At 35.8% G+C, this 22,825-nt stretch overlaps 1 protein-coding gene across 1 annotated transcript; it reads right to left on the reverse strand.

Moving 5' to 3' along the window:
• Window positions 1-359: 359 nt before the first annotated feature.
• emc (Basic helix-loop-helix domain-containing extra-macrochaetae) lies at window positions 360-10,377 on the reverse strand. Its single transcript, XM_088274188.1, has 2 exons — window positions 9,796-10,377; window positions 360-546 (listed from the first exon to the last, which is right to left on the reverse strand). Exons 1-2 carry the CDS (start codon window positions 10,174-10,176, stop codon window positions 502-504), a joined length of 426 nt encoding a protein of 141 aa, XP_088130314.1. The 5' UTR covers window positions 10,177-10,377; the 3' UTR covers window positions 360-501.
• Between the last annotated feature and the right edge of the window lie 12,448 nt (window positions 10,378-22,825).

Here is a 22,825-nt window from a genome sequence, read left to right on the forward strand (position 1 = left end):
GCGGCAAACTTAATATTATTTAATTTAATAATAATAATTTAATATTATAGTTTGCAACTGCCCCAGACTAACTCTACTATCGACACTCCCGACCTTCTCACCACGTAAACCGTAAACGTGCGACATATCTTTCGCCGCAGCACATTTAAGACTCATTCAGCACGCTTTCAAAATATTTAAAATTATTAGTTTTTATCGAAAAACGAGATCGGATATAGGAGAAACAATACATGCACGATTGATTATCAAATGTTATTGTTTAACTAAACACGCGAATGCTTCTTTTCAACCACAATCGCCGTATAAATGCTGCTACTTCCAGATGAATTATGATGAATTTGAGTCGATCACCATCTAACAACGGGGGTTTCTGCGATCATCAGCTCTTATCAGTTCTCAGCTGGACTATCTGGATACCAGAATCCACTCCGTGTGACGATGATTTCAGTATAAGCGATTCATATTTTAAACGATGTCTATAAATTATTTTTCTTGGTTAGTTCAACACGAGAGCGGCCTGTCAAGCTGTGATGTCTTTTCAGGATTCTGTAACAAAAAGAAAAAAAACATTAGTCTAATGCACTTTTGTTACAAAAAAAATCGAAACAGAAAGAATTGTTCAAATTTATTACAATTACATATTGGTACATTTCTGATCCTTTAGGTGTCTCAACTTAATGAAACATTTATGTTTTTTTTTATATGAAAGAAGATGGAAGTCTGAGCATCCCAGGGCTTTCAAGCATTTTGATGGCTTTAAGTGATCACTTCTTCAAAAAAAAATGTTACATGTTTCATTACAAGTTGAGATACTTATAATATTTTTATATCATGGGTAGGGTAAATAATCCAGTGTATGATAAAAAAAGTATATTCATTAAGTAAAGGTATCATGATATTTTTTCAAATAACCGATAAGAAAATAAATTGCATATATAATTAATAATTGTCTAATAATCAGCCCATAATGTTGCCCTTAGTAGTGACAACTCGACATACGAGGGTGTTCCCCTAAACAATTTAACCGAATTTGTTTGATCAAACTAATACCCATATTAAAGCACTCCCTTATTGCGTTCCTCCCAGTGATGAATAAAAAAAAGTCAAAATCCACGCACGTGAGATCGCACAACAACGGTCCGGGATGTATGGGGTGCATTGTATCTCCGTCTAGTCGAGCTGCCAACACATAAAAGATATCGTGGTTCCGAAACATTCGCACCTGAATCTCCTTCAACATACTCGGAAAACGTTCAATGAATCTCTTGTACGTAACACGGATGAATTAGGTCATTGTTGTGGATAGTGATGCGCAAAAAATTCCAAGACTCCTCCAGCAGACTTGGGATCGCGCTTTCACAAAATACGAGTACGAAATAATTCGTCAGTTTACACAATAGCGAATTAAGAATGATTTTATTCAGGTCGGCATTCCACTCTATATTGGATGATTTGGTTTGTCAACTGAGCTAAGTGAACATAATGGGGATATCCTGGACATCTGTGCCGCGCATCTGCGCTCTGCTGTGTCGTCCTGTTCCACTGGAAGGGGTCCTGCTAACGCGAGGGGAGGGAGGGGTTTCCCGCCCATTGTTCCACGTGTATCACAATACGATTATTATCATCGGCACATTTGGAAAACATGAACAAAATTGCTCTCAATGTGTGAAAAATATACGTCACAAGACGTCGAAACTACAGCATTTTAGGTTAATACTTCGCAACTCTAAAGGTGAGACTCAGCTTAGCCACGCGCTCATGCTGTACGATTACTAACGGTTTCGGCGCTATACATAATACTTATAATTGAATCCGACTGAATAAAGGCAAATAAATATTTTTATCGGACTTCATGAAAAAAATCCGTTATAAAACACACAACATATCATTTTTTACGATGCGATGCGAATGAATGCTAGCGTTTCTAGAGATTTTTTTTACAAAGTTCGAGTGAAAACTTTTGTACGGAGATCTTTTATCACAATTCCGATTATTTGCCAACGAAACAATCGATGCCCAGATTCGGCCACACGTGCACATACAAAGGGATGTTTTATAATTTCGCACGTGTTCCTGGGAACAGCAATGATCTATTCATGGCATCTCACCCGGGGATTGAACATCTGACGGTTTTAATAAACGTAATAAGTACCTATATAGCCACGTTTGGGGGGGGGAAACGAATCATGTGTGCGCTGATATTTCCAACTACGAATTCTAACATAAAAATACAAATAGAGAATCGCATTTAAGCGTGTAATGGTTTGATTAAATTTGGGTTTCTGCGAGAGGAATGTGTCGGTGTGCAGTAGTCCCGGTATGCGGTGCACGGCAAGGCGGTGTGGCGAGGCGGTCAGGCGGCATATCGTGGCCAAGGACTGGCGCCGCGTGACCCGCGGGTCACGCAGCTGCGCTGTCTCGTCTCGTCAACACAAAGTAACGATCCAACACGGCCGACAATAGAATGCGAGCGACCGACGGATCCAAGAAGCTCCGATACAACCCGCGTGAAGATCAACGCGAGGGCTTTTGTACTACATGACATAATAATACCTCCGAAACGCGCAAATTGCTTCGTAACAACACGCACGTGCAGCGAAATTATTGCCCGAGTCCTAACGGTATCATCTCCCGCAGGGAGGGCAGAGACGAGTATGGAGTCTGTAATTAGGAGAGCGGACCACGTGCAGCGGTAGGTCGGATGGCAGTCTAGCACTGCCCGGATGCCGCGATGTGCGGGGTATTACAGTGCCCATGTGTCCATCCCTATTTCGGGAGTCTGTCACCCTCTCCATCTGTGGATTGTGGATACCCGCAGGATAAATATATTCCTCTTTGACATTGCCACGTGTGCGGAGGAAATAATCGTTTGTCAGAAATGATGCCACTACTCGGTTTCTCCTTTTTACGGAAGCCGTGATAAATGCGTACGCGGTGAAATGTTTGGGGAGTGTAAAAATAAATCGAGCCGTTTTAGATTATATTTTTGAACGCGATAGAAAAGATAATTAGGATGTGCATAATTTTTAGAAAGAGAAAATTCCCCGGTGTGCTTTATACGCGAGCAAGAAAGTGGCCGCAAATAGCAAAATATAATTAAAGCCCACGCAAAGACAGTTGCGTAAATAGAGTGGGTACGTACGTATTAATCCGTAGTAATAGTGAGCCAGATGTTCGTGCATCGGCCAGATTTTTATGCCATCGGGGACTTTCAACGTGATTCCGTGATTTGGTTTTATACGCGAGTGGGTATGGCGAGTGAACACCTGGCCGAAAAGTTCGCGACTGAATAACGAACGACTGCTCGTACAGTCGCTAACTGTTGGTAGTTTGATCGGAATACTGACAATACCCGGTTACCTACCACACACTGACTGTATCGGGAATGTGACACGGCTGCAACACTCGCGGAGATAAATTTTCCAATCCTGAACAGATGTTTAATAGCGCCGAGCTTGTTACAACACCGCGGAGATAAACACAATCATATTTCCTCAGCATGTCAGGTGGGCAAATGCGCAGAATTGATTACTTATTTTAACAACTTAAGTTTACGTACGTTTTTTATTAGCGCCTATCAATTTTTATTTACTTTTGGACAGAAAATAAATAACCGCCACTTATAACAATAAACTTTAAATGGACCGAGATGCGGGTTACGAAATTTTGGTAGTCGGGGTAACGAAGCCCTCATATCTTTCAATGTTCGTTATTAAGACTTACGTTATAATTTAAACGAGACAGCTAGATATTAGTTAACTAAACGATCAATAGAAAATTACGATCGTGTGTAACTAGGACTGCGGTACTCAACGTAAAATCTGTAAGGCCTGAATGGCTTATTTGCATTCTACGAGGATTTCCAATACAAATCCAGATACACGTTATCACAATAATTAAGTGCTATAATCAAGGTCTACTGTGTTTATAAAATACGAGGCGGTATCCGTGTAATACAAACAAAAGCAATCTTAAGAAATAATGCAGTAATTACAGTAACCTTGCACGTAATTATCTATAAAGATATATATTATGCTGCCAAAGCACTTTTCCTTCTTACTGAAAATTTCGCTGATAAATTGTTGACACTGTTATAACCTTAAAAAATCACACTTTACTTCCTATTATAGATACACTTTTTCATTGCGATGTCAATTGAATGTATTTAATTTGAATCGTTGTTATAAGTACATTTACTCGTACAGTTTACACGGCATCAGCAATTAATGGAATGGGTAATTATTTTAACAACTATTAAATTTCAATAAAACATAAGTAGTTTATTGGTACCTCATAAGTTATTTTTTAATATAATATTTTAAATCGTCATCGATATTGATTGATAGCGGTAGAATTATAATATAAAACGTTATGCACATAAAAATATTATTATGTATGTACTTAAATATTCGATAAAGATTTCTTTCAATCCGACATAAAGCTTTTGTAAGTCGTGAATCACGACCTCAGATAATCATACACGTTTAACGAAACCAACTTACTACCAAGTGTTGTAATAGTGCAGAACGATGCATTCGGAAAGGTGAGAGGGAGAAATATGTGAAAATTGAATCCAGGTTTATCAGAAAATGCGATGAGTTAAACCGCGAAGCGAGTACTGATTGTGCAATTCTTCGCTCACTTTTGGAGGTAGAAAATGATGTAACTGTATAAAACAACACTTACAAAATGAAATAGACCAAGCTTGCTAAAACCTTGAGTATAAAAAAATCACGATTTTCTGGTTTGGTTTTTACAACTGATTTTCCCCAAATATAGAGAAATTCCTTTCGCTAAATCATTGCTTAATATTAATATATTCATGAGATAAGCTGCCCAAATAGCGATATTATTTAAATAAATTATTGGAAAAATTATACGAATATAACTTGTTTACGATGATAACGTCTTTTTCATGGGTCTACAATATAATTCTCATATAAATGTGGTCATTGAACACGGTTTAACGTTCTTCAGACGGCCTTGCCTAGTGTGGATATTTGTGGTTTGCCTGCAGGCAATGTCACCGCCGAACAGGTTTTCAATTATATTTCACATTCATTTTATACAAAAATATTTTAACGGGTCGCGATATAAGGAACATATTTCTATTATTATCTGTAGAGAGAGAGAAAACGCGGGTATTAAATCGTGAAATGGGCATTACACACGACTATTCCTCATTAAGTTTCACTTTCTTCTGCCATATTGCACCGGTCGTAATTTCACGATTAGACAACGAAAATCTCTCGAGTCACGCTCAAATTTGTAATCGTATCAACATTGTTGGTAATTATTCGCTTAAGGCATACGACTTGATTTTGAATAAATCTCGGAATTCATATGTTTATTTCGAACCAGAAGAAAACGTTGAATACCAGATAGGCAGATTGCATGTATATATTTACCTCCCTAATCATTATTCATTCTCGCCGGAGCGGCGTCTTGCGTCTTCCCATGCAGATGGAGCAAGACGCTATCGCATTGTTTGCGGACAAACAAAGAGTCGGCGGCTGTCCCACAATACTGCCGATGCGAGCTGAACACGTGTGTCTCATCATTCCAACCCGGAGCGCTGAGATCTCTTCTCAGCTAGACAACTATTTTTCTTCTCATGCTAAATATACAATTCCGATACTGAACACATGTGTGACTGAATTGTTCGACGATTCAAAGGTGGGCCAGGTATAAAATCTAACGCTAAGACTGCACGAATTATGTATTCTATTAAATATTTGTTTATTTGGGACAGCCGCAGATAAAACTTTTTATACGCGTACAAAATAAAAATAGCCTACACGCCGCGATTCATCCGACCAATTTATGAAATCGCCGGTTAACTGTCAATTTATTAAACATCCCATCGGTCATGAAAGATATTAAAATAAAATTATTGATTTTCTTAGTCTGGAAACTGCTGCAATATCGTATAATATGTGAAATTCTACAATCAATATCAATTTCTCAATTATAATTAAATTGATGCTTAATTAATTCATTATTCTAAGCCAAGGTTATTTATGAGTCCATTATGGAACATGAAAATCCCGTATTGACTGTTTTGGGTTTGAAAAAGATTATTTGAATCTTGATATTATTTTTGGCGCAGAGAGCAAATATTGAACTAATAATATCAAATGTGCTCTTGAGGACTTTTGACAAACATTAACAGATGCACGTTAGCAGTGTTTTCTGCATTTTGCCTTACGGTTGTCTTCTTTCTCGGAGAGATGACGTCCAAGAATGATTGTTAACGAAGTTAGAAGACAGCGCGCGTCGTGTGACGCGGCGTCCGCCATATATCACGGCCGAGTGCTGACTATAGTACCCGTCGGGATGCCAGTTGTCGCTTACATGTCACAGGTTAACTCTGGCTACTTTGATCTCCAACGCAGCAGGTGAAGGAAACACGTAAATACGACGAATTTAAGACGCGGACCGAGAAAATATATTATGATTTACGGCGACGACTGGCAACAAATTACGAATATTTATTCATTTCGGCTTATTTTTGGAGAACGTTAGTCAATTATCACGGCTCCGGTAGGCTTGAAGTGTTATTCGCGGCTGGAACTCGGTTCGTTATTAATCTCTAGGCTGCGAGATCTGATTTGCGACGGGCGGTTCCCGCTCCGCTGTCGGCAGAATTATGATAAATCGACCTTAATTAGATGAAAAATCGTCTATCCGGAGCGGATCGAGCGACTAACCGAGCATCGACTCGGTGCCATCCGCTAGCCGATCCGGCGAACTGCACTGTCCATAAATTCCGCGGTTGAACACCTGCAAGTACGGTCGGATTCGTGAGACTCGCCAGAAAGCCATTTAAATGCATTCTTGCTGCGAGGATTTATGGCGGCCCCGATGTAAAAAGTAACTCGAAAAGTGATTCGTGATAAAATCTGAAGGAAAATAACATTGGGAAGACGAAGAAAAGTGCATCAGGGCTTATTTTAAAAAAACTGATTAAATTTTTTTTATGTGACATGTGTTTGATACATTGTATGGATGTTAATTTTGTCGTGTATTTGACTCGACACGCGTACAAATTTGAAACAGTTGTTTCGTCGTAAGAATAACGCCGCTGATGAGCCGCTGCGGAATTACGGCACAGCTGTTGCAGTAAATCTGTACCAGAGGAAAACATCTCGACAATCTCGCTAAAGGGGCGAACAAGAGCATTTGCAGCGACCGCTTCATAAATCGGCGTCCAGATTTATCTTTCGACGTTAGTGAATATTCCTCGACACCTGTTTTCTCTGTAGAGCGTAGCGGACACAATGGGTGCCAGCGGTGCCAGGCCCGGGCCCTCCGTCATTACCGTGGCAGCTCCGAGGAGCGGCTTTAGTGCCCAGATTGATGGCGGCCAGAATAGAGTGGGTTGGATGCACTTGGGCCGGTTTGTGGCGCCACCTGTGGACATCGCTCTTCAGGAGGCACCCGTGTACATACATACTAACTAACTAACTAACTAAATAACCATTACGCCGCTTCAAGGGTATGCAGAGAAAATAGAAAGCCACACCAGTCTGTCTTTTTCGCCTCTTTCATGCAATTCCTCGTACATACCCGACAATTATTTCAACTCCTGACCCGACCGCTTTATTTGACATACCTGATGGTGCCAAGTTTTCTTCTGCTTTTTTCAACTACATTTGCCTCATAAATTTGTATAACCGTTCTTTCCTCACTCATACGTTCCAGATGCCCAAACCTTCTCAACACACCTTTCTTAATTTTATCGATAATGCTTATCTCAGCCTTGCATTCCTTCCTTATTTCACCACTCGAATTCCTCTTATAAGCCAGAAACAGGATCCCACTGAATATTATTGTAGGCACCTAATGTACATAGTATTAGAATATAAATCGCTTAAACCCAAATCAAAACAAATATCTTCGCCGATCGATCTGCTAATGAGACGTTTCGCAACGAGCCAAAAGGCACTCAGCCGATTGCTGGCGCGGCAATTTTCTTATCGCGCGTTTACAAATTCAATAATGACCGGTGTTCCGCTCCCACGGACAATCGGGAACCGGCTGAATACCTCTACAGTCGGACAATTAAGATAAAAACTGCATGATCGATTTAACGACAAGGTTTTGCCATCATTTATGTAACAAAGGCAATTTAAAAGTAAATTTCGACGCACTAAGTATTACAAAAACTCCTTAATGCGTCAGATTTTTTTGTCAGTAAATACGTTTATAACATAACAACCAAAGACTTGTTAAATCTCAGCCCTATAAGGAAACCTGAATACAATTCACGCACGAAAAACCGAGATGAAAATTCCGATTCGGGCATAAGTATAAAAACAGTCCGATGTTTCCACGGTTTAGTTTCGAAGCGGAATAACAATGGGAGCGAACCTTGGACGAGAGTTAATAAGTTAAATCAAATTCATTAAATACGTTTCGTTATTATTGTTCCCTCTGCGTCTATACAGTATGTCAATGATATTAAATGAAGCCGCGCAGGTGTCCACAGCAATTACCCGGGGAGGCCGATGGATAGCATTGAAAACAAACACGTCTTGGATCGCCTGTGGTAATGCTCAGCTGTGTGTGGGTGGAAGTGGAAACCTCTCGTATCGGCTAGTTCATACAATCATGCTCATATATATTTTTTTATACATTCAGACCAGTTGAAGGCGCCAGCTCTACATTGAGTGGCAGTGTCGAGGATAGCGATTCATTAATTTGGTAAATTTTCGATCAAAAGAACACAAATTACGAATGAAATGTATACAATAGAAATAAATACACGTATTGATATATTCTACGTTTCGATCGAATATGGTCCCGTGGTTAGTGTCATGGACTCTTCGGACGGGACTTTTTTTTTCATTTAAGCTAACGAAACAAGTTAATAGAGATCATTTTAGATAGAAAATTGTATAAATATTGATCTTGGTTAAAAATGTCACGAATATTTGCCATAAAGGGTTAAGAGTTAGAATTTCTGGGTTAGAACCCACTAAACACAATTTGATACATATTTTTGATAGTGAGCCGCTAAGGTACACAGAAATAGTGTAAAAATAAAGTATTTTTGTTAATAATAAAATCAAAAATATTTAAAAAATTCAAAAAAGTATAAACGCTTGAGTGCAATATTAAGAAGGTTTTTGTTCGTGCGCTTTGTGGAAAAAAACATATGGTAAAGACACGTCGTTTAGCTGGTGTAATCATAATGTTTTTTGTGCAAGTGACAAATTATGCGGGCACTTTCCACTTTCGAAACGATTTTTTCAGACTTGGCCGGGAATAGAGAATCGCAGGTGTCGACTGCGGATAAACAAGAAGCGTGATTTTCGGTTTTCGTCATCACCGCAGGTGCAAAGATTGCGGACCGGAGACGCGATACGTCATCCGGGAGATGTCAGCGCGCCGGATTATGAGAAAAACACGTTAGATCACCGAATTATCTTGAGCGAATAATTGGTTCTTTGAATCGAAAATTGCGTATTCTGAATTTGATTCCCGTTAAATTAAAGGAAATAATAACACTATCCTTATCATTCATCGTTCACTTTGTGTAATACCACTTTAATAAACGCTAATTCGTGACTACCGGTTCCGGAATAATCATTACAACATCAGGTCATCAAAATTAAATTATTACGGTTTGACATTCGTACAAAATTAAAATTTTTGAAAGAGAGCAAGAAGACAAAAAGTAAACGATGAATGATAAGGATAGTGTTATATTGCCATGCCACAAACTTAACGATGTTTTTAATACTATACGGAATATGATGAAATAATGTTTAGAATTAGTTGAATGCTTACCGTGTGTGTGTTTTGTGACGAAGGTGGTGACATTGGCGCGGGGGTAGCTGGAAGCAGGGAGTTAGTCTGTGGTAGGGGGCCCAGAGGTCTTCTGGGGGCAACCGCTTGCACAGGACCCAAGATCGCGGCAGCGTCGAAGGCACCAGCGGCGGGATGCGTCTCCAAGGCAGTCTGGAGTTCGCAGATATAGTCTATCACGTGCTGGATTACTTCCAATTTTGAGATCTTCCTGTTCTTTGGCATGAACGGAACCAGGTCTTGCAGCTTTGACAGATACATCTGTATTTCCGCATTCTCTCCTCCTCGCGCCCTTTGGACGCGCCCCGAGGCGATCGGGGGCACGGGAGCTCCGGTAGCGCACACTGCAGTTATAGCCTTCATTTTCAGCGAAAAATATTTCTTCAATAAGATATCAACGTAAAATAAAGTCACTCGACACTTTGCACTTTACACAAGCGGAGTATAAATTTTCACGAAATGTTCACAATGTTGTCGAAATATATTGACAGATCAATAATAACGCGACAAGGGACTAGTTGAACATAGAACGTAGCTCACGAGCCCGGCAGTCGACTGATGAATGACGTCGGCGGCGCATGCTGCGGAATATATAGCCTCGCGCCGCCGCCCCCTCCCCGGGGCGAAGAGCCTATCGGAGCGCCGTATCTAAACGCCAGGGCGTTCGGAGGCGCCGTCTCGGCCAATAAGAAGGTGGCGTTTCGACGTCTGAGAGGAAAGCGGGGGGTGGGGGAAACTACCTGTTCTGAGTTCGATTGTGTTTTTTGAATTGGCTCGGTGGAATGCTTCTGCTTTGATTTTTTCCCATGGTCCCGCGCAAAGCGAATTATTGAAATGCAAAACGATTGTTTTATTTTCCTGTTCCACGCAGTGAGCTCGCGCTATGCGATGCACGAAAACTAAACGTATCGTGGTATTTAGAACGCCATATTTACTAAACTTATATTTTCTCGGTATATTGTTTTATTTGAATACCTTAAATTATATACATGTTACTTACAGAAAAACCTAGTTGCTTCACCGCAGGTGTAGACAAAGAGACAAATGTTTTAGCAATTAATGTTCATAATCACGAATAGTAAAAAAGTAGCTTAAAACAAATTTACAATGCAAAATTTATTTTATTTATTCAGTTAGTTTATATTACATTTAATACAAACATTATTTACACTCAATTTACATCATATATATTTATACATATCTTCTTACAGCATACAAAACATTTCGTTTTGAATTTTTCAGACTAGTTTCGGTCTACATACATTCAGGCATCTCATATATTTTTAAACCTTAATAAATAATATAATTTTGTGATTCTGATTTTTTTAACAGTCTTATTTTATCTAGTAAAATGTTTATGATTTTTTTATTTATTTAAAACTACTTTATTCTTTAAATATTTATCATTAAAAATTACTTAAATACCATTCCTGGCCATCGGACGTGAAGAAGTTGCTATAATCTTATGAAGAAAATACTACTACTACCATCAAGGCGTTTCCCCGAAGGGAAGGAGGATAGAACGCCACACTATTCTATCCTGATATACACTTCTAGCTTCCTTCACATCCGTACGTCTAGTCATGTATACCCTTCGATTACGTAGACTTTTGACACCACCAGATTTTACGTTCGGATTGACCTGGTCGTGCCAAGTCTTTTCCAACCGTCCTCGTTCTGTTCTCGCGCTCACATTCGTCAAATCTACTTTCTTAAGTCATTCTCTCGTTATCTATTTGCCCCACATGAAGAAAATAGTAGAAAATACATATACATTTTGTTTGTTGAATTACCTAACGTCCAAGTGACTCTGAAATCTAGCTACGTCTTATGCAACACCGCTTATCATGACCCTACTCGGGCTTAAACTTTTAGTTTAAAGTTTTATAGCCTTTGCCTACTCGTGAGTGGATTAACTCTTTATGTTTAGAGTTACCATAATTTCATATAATTCATGAGTGAAAATTCTAGGCAAAAGAGCTATATACATTTTAAAAATATATATATTTCCTTATTGTAACTGCAGACAGTTGGTAGAATTCCATATTGAATTGTTGAGTAATATATCCAAAATAAAACAAGGTTTCTGTTGGGATGAATTCTACATTTATTTATGTATATCTTAATACGTGACGTATTTCGTCTTCTTAGGACATTATCAAACACAGTGTTCGATAATGTCCTAAGAAGACGAAACGCGTCACGTATTAAGATATACATAAATAAATCTAGAATTCAATCCAAAAAAAACTTATTATATTTTGGATATATATAGTTACGTTTATCTACCTACTAATAGATTTGAATAGAATGATTTAAGTAGGTAACACCTGCAAAATGCTAGCTACACCTAATGAATGAATTTCAAAAGAAAGGATAATAAAGGAATGAAACTATACAATCCTTCGAGGAAAATATTAAGTCGATAAAAGTGATAATTCGGGTAGGGTCACGAAACATAAACCACAATACTTATACTGGGTAAGTAGGTGGGTACCTACCAAATATTTCCTCGGAAGGATGAATTCATCAGTAAAACTTGCAGGTGTTAGGTTAGTCAAGAGACCTTTGACGGTATTCTGTGATCCTGGTGGGGGTTTGACCCTGCAACGAATAACCCGATCTTCGACCCCTGTATTCGGTTACTCTGAACTGGTAACTAAAGCACACGACTGATCATCTAGTCATATAATGAACGGTTAAATCTACATTGCAACAATTCGATGTTGTACTCTATGCACCATTGGGTGCGGATAAGGGTAAGTAGTATTTTTTTCTCGCCTCCATAGTGTAATGGTCAGCTCAATCAGCTACCGTACTGGAGGTCCCGGGTTCGATTCCCAGGAGGAAGTCAAATAAATGTTAGTGATTTTTCTCTAATATTTATTCAATACTATCCTGCACTGGTACTTGAAGCAAAGGACTGATCGCCCCTCCTTCATATGTTAACGATCAAGATAACACTGCGTTTATATGATGCAGCGCCCTATGCACCATCGGGTGAGGGTGAGGGTTTGCAAAATAAGTATACTCATTGAAATATTCTTTGTAAAAATATTATCAACATCTAACTAGCTAACTAACTAGTTACTATTATCAACAACTAATCAAGTCAAATTCGATTGCTTTCATGCAATTACCGATCAAGATAACACTGCATTGCTACGATGCAGTGCCCTATGCACCATTGGGTGCGGATACGGGTTAAAAGTAAATGAAAATCAAGTTAAATGGACTTGACGAAACTTAGATTTGATTAGTATAGTATGTATAGTAGTACAGTTTAAATCACTCCACCAAATAAAAATGTTTCTTCTTTTGATTGTCCCATTGCAATGAGATCATACTAGGAGCAAATTAAAAACCTTTTCATGATACAATCTACGTGCCTGTAGACTGTAACCTAAAACGAGACCTGTCCGGTATAACATCTACCTGAAACTTTTGTCCTGGAGAACGTCCTTTAAAAGCGTTGTGAGCTATAATCTGTCCGTTTTAAAAGTGTGAAAAAATTTGTACGAAAAATCTTGAATAAACTACCAAAGGAAAAAGGATGTATGTATATCAAACTTTTTCGATTATAATAAATCACCGCTTTGACCGCAATATGATATTGTTTATTTGATTGCTTAGAGGTGCAAATAATCGATCTTCTTTTGCTAATCAAACGATTTTGATAAATTATTACCGAGTTCACCGATTAAACTTATGTGTGGCGTTCTTAAACATCATTTTATAAAATTTATCCACCATTCGGTTTTGAAAATAAAATACACATAATGATTTTTGTGCTAAAGTAAAACGCAGTTATGAAGCAATAATATTTATTTTTTCTTTCCACATTTTACATTTTATACTCAGTTTTCGTAATTCGAAATATATCAAGCGTTTCTAGTTAGCTGAAAAATATGTTTACTATTTGCCTATTTCACGCAGCCTTCATTGTAGGCTTTTAACAAATTAAATTATTATAATTTATGTACAGACTAAATTTTGTGTTGCACATGGGCAATACTATCATATTCTATCGCTTTATAACTTTGTATGTACGTCACTCTCTTATGATCCAATCCCATGGTGTTGAAATGTATGGCTCTCTTTCTTCTTCTCTGTACGGCATATCTTTCTTCTCTCTCATGTAACGAAATGTGCCTAATAAACGTGATGCATCCTTAAAATATCACCCTCAATTCTCGTCCAATTATCAATTATTGAATCGCCGCTTAAGAAGTTTCATTAAAAAATTAATCATAACAATAATTATATTTCTGTTTTGAATAGACTATAAGATTATCTATAAAATCTGAGGTAAAAAATAACTTATATTTGTCTCACCACATCCCAAAGAGCAAGTGTTTACCCATAACGGCGGCGTATCTGTTTACCTGTTGAAGGTATGCAGTCAGATTTGAGGGCTAATGCGTTTTTCTCTGAATGGCTTAATAACCCACGAAGAAACAAACCATAAATCTCGCAGACTAAAACATAATGCAGACCTGTTTCACTTGTTTCGAGAAAGAGTCATATTATAATTAACTTCTACCTTTCATAAGAATTTTGACTATACAGGTGACAAGATTGTTTGAACACGTGCATCGATTGACTGTTCCCTGTAGTTATAAATGTCGGTAGGTTGCAGAAATATTTATTTATTCAAATGCTTTAAACTAAAATTAAATTAATTCTGATTTTTTTTGACCATCACGAAAACGATTATACAAAGATATCTCTTGTATATAGATAATTAATTTATCATGATGTATATTTATACTATAGGTAATTTCTCCTTCTTACTCTTATCTACATCCAATGGAGCAACGAAATTTACGAGTGTTATCTTGATCATAGATTAAGTGAAAACTAGTTATCAGTATTATCCATGGTAATATGGTATATATCACTGTATAAAACTTGTGTATTGGTTCAATCTGCTGGGAATTGAATTGTGCACTTTATATATAAGATAGGTAGTGTTTATGAATTTATTAAACCTACTGATTAGTCTATTATCCATATTTTATTTTAAATCTTAAAATAAAACTTAGTTTGTTTTATAATTACCTGTATTGTTTATGTTATAGTGATTTTATAACCAATTTACTTTTCAATTTATAAAAAGTAATATAACCTTATCTAACCTGATGCAGAAAATAAATAATAACAACAGTAAGTGCCCCGTGATATTTCTGTTTATAATTTTTGTATTTCTCTAATCCATCCATCATAATAAATTTTGAATTCATATTCACTATACATTTTCAATTCAATTTTCAATTTCAATTTATTCAATAATTAATATATACATTACAAACTAACATTTAAGGCGTATACATTTAAAAAAAAAAAACAAATTAAAAAGTAAGCAAGAAGACTCTTGTTAAATGTGTAGAAGAATCCCGCTTCGGAAGACTCCTTCGGACACATGGAACAGATCAATATCCAATGTGATATTGTTCAACATAGCGGTAGCTATGATATATGTATAGGTAGACATGACATATGTCATTGAAATATTATTACATTATTATTACAAGGTTAGTTTTTAAGTTATAAAATGTCAAATAACCTAATCTAATCGATGTCGATTGCGAAATGCCCAACATTATTCTAATGAAACGGAAAACCTGTTGACGACAGCCAACAGTCCGGCTTCTCCTGAGGAGTTTTACTTGGTTTCCTTACAGCGATGAGCAAATGCTGAGATGTTCCTTATTGGCCCACAGTAGATTATCTCTCCTGTTCCCAATACAGATTAAAATAAAATATTTTTGAAGCTAGAAGAAACAAAGATCCAATTAATGATCTATAAACCTTCTACATAATAAGTAATGTAAAGAATAAACGCAAATTAACTAACTAACCTAACCTAACCTAGCCCAATGCAGAAAAGGAGGAATAATTATTATACTACATTATACATTGATATATCTCTGAAATATCCCGGGTTCGATTCCCAAGGGGGGTAAAATAAATTCAAGTGATTTTTTCACTATAATATTTATTCAATATTACCCTGGACTGGTATCTGAAGCGGAGGGTTGATCACCTTTCCTTCATGCGTAAACGATCAAGATAACACTTCGTTTATATAACGCAGTGCCCTATGCACCATTGGGGCGCAGATAAAGGGTTTTATTATTATTATTATTATATCTCTGTTTATAATAATAATAATAATAATAATCTTGGATAATTTATATAGCGCCATTTTCGTAAAAAACTACCTCAAATATCGTATTTCTCTGATATACATATGTACTACGTTATAGATTTTTCTTAGTGCAATGTTTTCGAATACCAGTTTGAATTAAACGATACATAAAATACTGTGTCACATTGTATTATTGGTGAAGTACAGACACAATAGGTGGGTCGTTGCAGACTTAAGTTTTATGAAAAGTGATGACGCAGCTGCCCATTTTAATAACATTTCCTAATACAGGGGACACGTGGCAGCACGATGTAAACAGTGCTAATGAAACTATTGTGCATACATTTAATCATCACGGGGCCAAGTTGCTTCCATCGGTAAATGAATAAGAAAACTCGAAAATTGTTGTATTGGTTATTCATATTTATATATTTAAATTAATGTCGATAGTATGAAAGTGTTGGATGTATTGGATATTACAATTATTCAGTAAAGAAGCTAATGAGAATTCCCGAAAAATTATCAACTAGTTAAAAACAATAAATGTGAAATATAAAAATGCATAGTATATTGATTTTTATACTGCATTTTAAAGTCATTAAAATACAGTTTTGAACCATATTTATTATTTGTATTGTAGCTTATTATGTTAACAATATTTTAAGTTATTTGTGATCAATAATTATTTTTTTATATTGCACAGGATAATTTAAATTATGTGCCCACATCATTTTAAAATACCTCTTATTTAGTATGAGGCCGAATTCGCTCTAAAAATGTAGAAAGATTCACATAACTTTCTCCACATATAGTTGAAAAAAAATCTAATTTTAATGTACGAAATACAAAATAATTAAATAAAATACACTGAGGCTCATAATAAACTAATAATTATCATTATTATTATAAAATAATTATAATTATTACGATAAATATCTTTTACAATAATAGATTTATATTATCCACTGACACTTCGTGATGGAATTGCATTTTAAATATATTATTAGATTAAAACCAATATTTTTAGCTTTTCCACTTTTTTATTTGACCAGCGACCGGGTTTCGTCGTTACCGATATCATCAGACATCTTTTACAATATTTTGAGTGCATCCAAATTGTTGTTCACAAGTTTGTCCACTTAAAAGTTATTTATATTGACATCTCAACATAAATGCAGGGTTTGTAAGAGTCTCTTCTGAATAACCATCTTATTCAACTCAGCCATAGAGGATGTCGAGAATTCAAATGTGAAAGGTGTCAATTTAGCGATAAACATACATCTCTTTAATAATAAATATTTTCGTAATATTTTGAGCACCTTTTTTCTGCAATCTCTTACAAATCTCTAATACAAGCGAGCCACTATCGATTGTTTAAATCTCTTAAACCAGCAAATTTTAGTTGCAATATTCCCTATTACGGAAATTTGTTGTGCGGGGTTAATGATAAACATTCTGGGGGTCTATGCGAAGGGGTGCCGTGGGAGCGTGGGGCCCACGTGGCTCCCACGGACAATGCCGCACGCCCCGGACACGCGCCGCATAATCGTGTGGGCAGATAAACGATTCGCTCTAAATCGGGACGCCATTTTGGAAAATCAACGATACCCATCTGATTCCAGAACAAAAACGACAATTATGATATTAGAAATTAATGATAATTTACAACATTTTGAATGCGTCCAAATACTTGTTCACAAATCGCTCACTCCTTTCAAGGACGTCATAAATCAAAAAACTTGATTTTTCAGGAGAACGTTTTTAAAGTTTAAAAATATAATACAATGTATTAAAAATAAATATCAAGCCACTTATTGAACTTTGTAGTGTGCAACAGATCTTTTTAGGTAAAACCTGGATGTTTTTTCTCCATTTGAAAAATATGAAGTTTACTTTAAAAAAAAATCAACAATACCTTTCCTTCAAAATGCAAAAACAACACGTTCTGCCCTGTAGCGGGTTAATATTAAGTTAAAAATATGTCTCTTTTGCTGGTAATCAGTACATTTTCTGAGCATTCCAAAAACATGCACAACTGAATTTTTTTTTATTTGTGACGTTCTTTAAAGGAGTGAGCGAAATCTGGATTGTCTCCGTTTAGGAGGTATTTTTTTACATTTTTGATACCTTACTTAGATGAAGACGAATATGGAAAGAAGTCTGAGCATTTACAGGGCTTATGACTGTATAAAAAAATGTTTATACAATCAAATACGATATGGCTGAATGACACGATCTGTTTCAGATCTACCCACTTCCATTATTATTTAGTTTTAAGGTTGACAATAACAGTTGTTATTTTAAGACTCATTAGCAGTTAATAGATAGATTTTACCATAAAGTGACTGCCGAATCAATTATTGAATGAATTACTCTTGTTTGTAGTCTAGTTAATCTAGTTTCGTCATTTACTTTCATACATCTAAAAGAATCAGGATAAAAATCAGAGCTTCGTCACTTGCTATCAAATATTTTCAACCTATTTAATAAAAAACACTTTTCAAATACATGTATATTTTGCCATTAGAATTTTCATATTGAATAATGTCAACATTTTGGTATTTTAAAGTATGAAAAAACACGATTCACATCTGTTTTGCCATAATAAATTGTATGTTGAAAATTGCCGACATTTCCATACAAGTTTTAATGTCGAGCTATAGAAAAATACATTTCTCTATACAAAGAAGATTTTTGTTGTTTTAGATAAGTATGAGAATAAAATAACGAAGTTTTATTACTATTATTGATATTTCAAAAGCACAACACAAACTCCGTATCAAATGACTGCATAATATGGTACTTGAATCCTGATCAAAAAAGAGCAACTTAGTATAATACATAGTGTTATTACGAAACCCGATACAAACGAAACAGACGGAAAATCGTTCGAGTCTCTGCATCACAATACTTTCAGATAATAAGCTCTTTACGCAGATAGAAGGGCGCTTTTGGGAGTTAATAATGTTACCACGTCCCTCCTACGCCCCTCGCCACGTGGTCAAAATGTAATATAAATCGCGACCACGTGGCATCGTGACGTCAGACAGTCATTGTAGGGGTTGAATGGTTGAATCCGTGGGATAAACTGCACCCATGAACATTTCTGATTTCCACCTTCCATCTCTTTTTAGTTGATACAAAAATAAGGGATGCAATTTACATTATGGTTTATAGCAGTGGTCGGGGAACTGGGGTGAAAATTATTTTTTTGGGGTAATAAGGAAATTTTTCTAGTTTGCTTTTTCATAAACGTGTTAGTATTTTTATAAACTTAAGTAATAATAATAATAATAAAACCCTTATCCGCACCCCAATGGTGCATAGGGCACTGCTTCATATAAACGCAGTGTTATCTTGATCGTTTACACATGAAGGAAAGGTGATCAGCCCTCCGCTTCAGGTATCAGTCCAGGGTAATATTGAATAAATATTACAGTGAAAAAATCACTTATATTTATTTAACCCCCCCCCCCCTGGGAATCGAACCCGGGGCCTCCAGAACGGTAGCCGAGCGTGCTGACCATTACACTACGGAGGCGGACAAACTTAAACAATTCATAAATTGATTATTTGCTTATAGTCTTCAACTATTCAAATTGTTCTTACATCAAAAAGTCCTCATTTTGAAGTAATTGTATCAAACATTAAGCAACATCATCTCTCCAAAAACTGAAAAGGAAACCTAAAAACCTGAATTTTCGTTTGATCCATTTTAAGAATTTTATTTTGTTTGTCTATTACATACTTACTATTTTCATGTTACTTTATTTTTATTTTAATAAATACGTTTTATTTTAAATTTATGTACATTGATTGTCTTCTTTTCAAAATGGAAGGAGGGGGTAGTATCGACTTACGCAAAATTATTTTGGGGTAATGTTAAAAAAAAGTTCCCCGACCGCTGGCTTATAGTTTGTTCTCTATTTCATTTCAAGGGATACGCGATACTGAATGTGAAGAGCAAATGTGGGGTGATCAAAATATTATACACACATTAATCTATCTTAGTTTTAACGATGTGACGCAGATAGTATGGTCCGTTTAACCCTCCCTTCCCGGTGTTGTGTACCTTGTACATATTGCTTCTAATAACCATAATATCTCTATAAATATAATAAATACAAAGCTAAGATTTTAGATATTCCTCCATAACATATATACGCATTGATTAAAAAAATACTAATAATCAGAATTTATCGGGTACATCGAAGGTATTTTGTGAATATCGGAAACAAATTCGCGTATTAACAGCGCGTGAAGAGTGTGCGGGAACCGCGACACTATATTCGCAACTCACTCTTACATACTTGCATTGTGCAAGCTTGAGGAGCTCAAAGCTCAATGTTCTCTGGCTTAGCGCCATCGCTTGTTCCGTGAGGGTTGCCCGATGGTTTTTTAATGCTATCAGCAAATAAGTCTAAATTATCTTAATTTTTAACTTTATTTATAATTAATAAAGCTACGAATGTCCATATTTTTCCGATTTAAAATCGCTTTTTTTATTGTGTAGTGACTACCCAACACTGGGACGCGCGTTTTATTTTAGCACCGGAAAGGAAAGGTTAACTAACTTATCATTTGCCTTGGGGTATTTAAAACATCAATAATCTTCGCAGTGGTATCTCACGAGTCATAGGTCATTCAGTATTATCTGCTTTGTTTTATTTTGTTATACATATTTCTACCAATTAAATTATTTATATGAATGGAAGAGATTTTTTTTGAGAGTGATATCGCTAATTATAGGAAGTGAAATACAAAGAATAAACAACTGATAAAATGTTATGTTCAGTTAATGAATTGAACCATTGATGAAACAGAGTCATCAATGAAAATCATGTATATATTATGTATACTCGTAGCTGCATTAATATAATATTACTATGAATATTTATAATCGCGAATTTATTGTTTCGGCATTCACTTTGTGGTGAGACATGATTAAATTGTGGATAAATAAATAATATAGTATTAAGTATATTTATTTTTTAACGACTTGTTTCGGAAGCTACAGATGCTTCTATCTACGGGTTTAAGTATACAAAGAAAGAAATTTAAGATATGTCAGTAACTAAGTTTTTCATGGTGTTTATTTTAATTAAAATTTTGCTTCAATTATTTACTAAAAAAACAGATCCATGTACCATCTTCTTTTAAACGTACATATAACTCATATACAGTAGTACCAATTTGTTAGTTTTTTTCATTTTCATAGTTTAGATTTTTTGTTTTTCTGTTAAAATCAAATATTTGTACCTAGTTAATATTAGCATTTTCAATAAATTTTTATTTCTGATATCTATTGTATTCTTGCCAGTGCCCTTTATTATGATCTAAAATAAAATGTATACCCACACACACAGGCCATGCCTTTGTGAGACTTTTTTTGGATTAATGTAATATTTATTTTTTGTTCTTGTAATTATAATACATATAATTTTTTGACATCTCATCAAAGATGAAGAAGAATATGGAAGTCTAGGAGTTTACAAGGCTGACGACCGTCACTTTACACACGTCTAACATTCACCGATTCTACCCATTATTGACAACCACACTACTCAAATTCTTGGACGTTCTATATATATGAACCAATTTTGAAACATTATTCTTGAAGTTTACATCATTAGAACTTCACTAGAGACATCTATTGATGAGATAAAAATAAGCTTTTTATTGAGCAGAAACTCTTTTACTAGTATGTGAGGTCCGAATCCTGGATTATAATCACACACATGAGAAACGCCAGAAAATATCATTTTCATTTCTTTTATTTAAGCCTATAATTTGACCAGATAAATTATTTAAATAAGATATATCCAGATATTGTGAACAAGTATTTGGACACACTCAAAATATTGTCAATAATACATATACATATTGTAAATTCCAAAAGAATTGAAAAAAATGTTTAAAAAAAACATGATTACAAATACCTTTTTGGTCTTGTAAACCCTACAGAAAGCACCATGCCGCTATTATATTTTACACATATATTGAGTATTTTCCTATGTTCTTTATCTCTCTATGACTCTTATCTGACTCACATGTCGTGTAGTTCCCATTTGCGCCTCTGTGACGGAGCGTGCACAAACAAGTGAAATATTGGAACGGATTACGAGGACCGATTGTTGCCAGGGGAGGCCAAGGGGGGGCCGCGTGCCGGACCGCCGGCCGGCCGCGTGCCGGGAGTGCGCCGGCCCTGCTAGATTAAAAGATACGAAACTCGCGCCATTATGCCGATGGAAAATACGCCATTGTTGGGTATTTGAAGCACTTTAGTGAGGAAATGGCGGACGGGAGGTGATTGCCTCTGGGGATTACCGACGTTCATTAGTGGAATTTTAAATTGAAGGGTTGATTTTTTTTTAATGACGATGTTTAAGATTTTTAGTTGCCATAGATTTGACCTCAAAGAAGGGGTGTATTATTCCACCCCTATGCTCGTTAACAAATTGCTCGCAAACTTACACCCATGTAAATAGTATGTAACATATTTTTTTTTGTATTTCGTATATTAAAAGCATTGATAACTTTGTGGTATGGTAATAAAACACTCTCATAACATATGTAACATATCTACTTGCACATATATGCATGTAAACACATTCTGTTATTTACATTAAATTACATGCGTCACGTTTAAAATCAAGCCAATGTATAAAGTTTTATAATTAGTGATATTTGCCAAATAAATGTTGAATAAAAACAACTGGATAATTACACATTTGTGTATATTATTAAAAGATTGAAATAAACCAATAATATTTCAAGATTATATAAAAAAATATATATTATATCATTTCATCAAAATACGTGTCACTTTATATTACTTCTACTACTACTACTACCATAACG

Source organism: Brachycentrus maculatus, unplaced genomic scaffold (assembly GCF_059751285.1).
Source record: "Brachycentrus maculatus isolate JH-2025_06_01 unplaced genomic scaffold, ASM5975128v1 h1tg000641l, whole genome shotgun sequence".
NCBI classification, from domain to species: domain Eukaryota; kingdom Metazoa; phylum Arthropoda; class Insecta; order Trichoptera; family Brachycentridae; genus Brachycentrus; species Brachycentrus maculatus.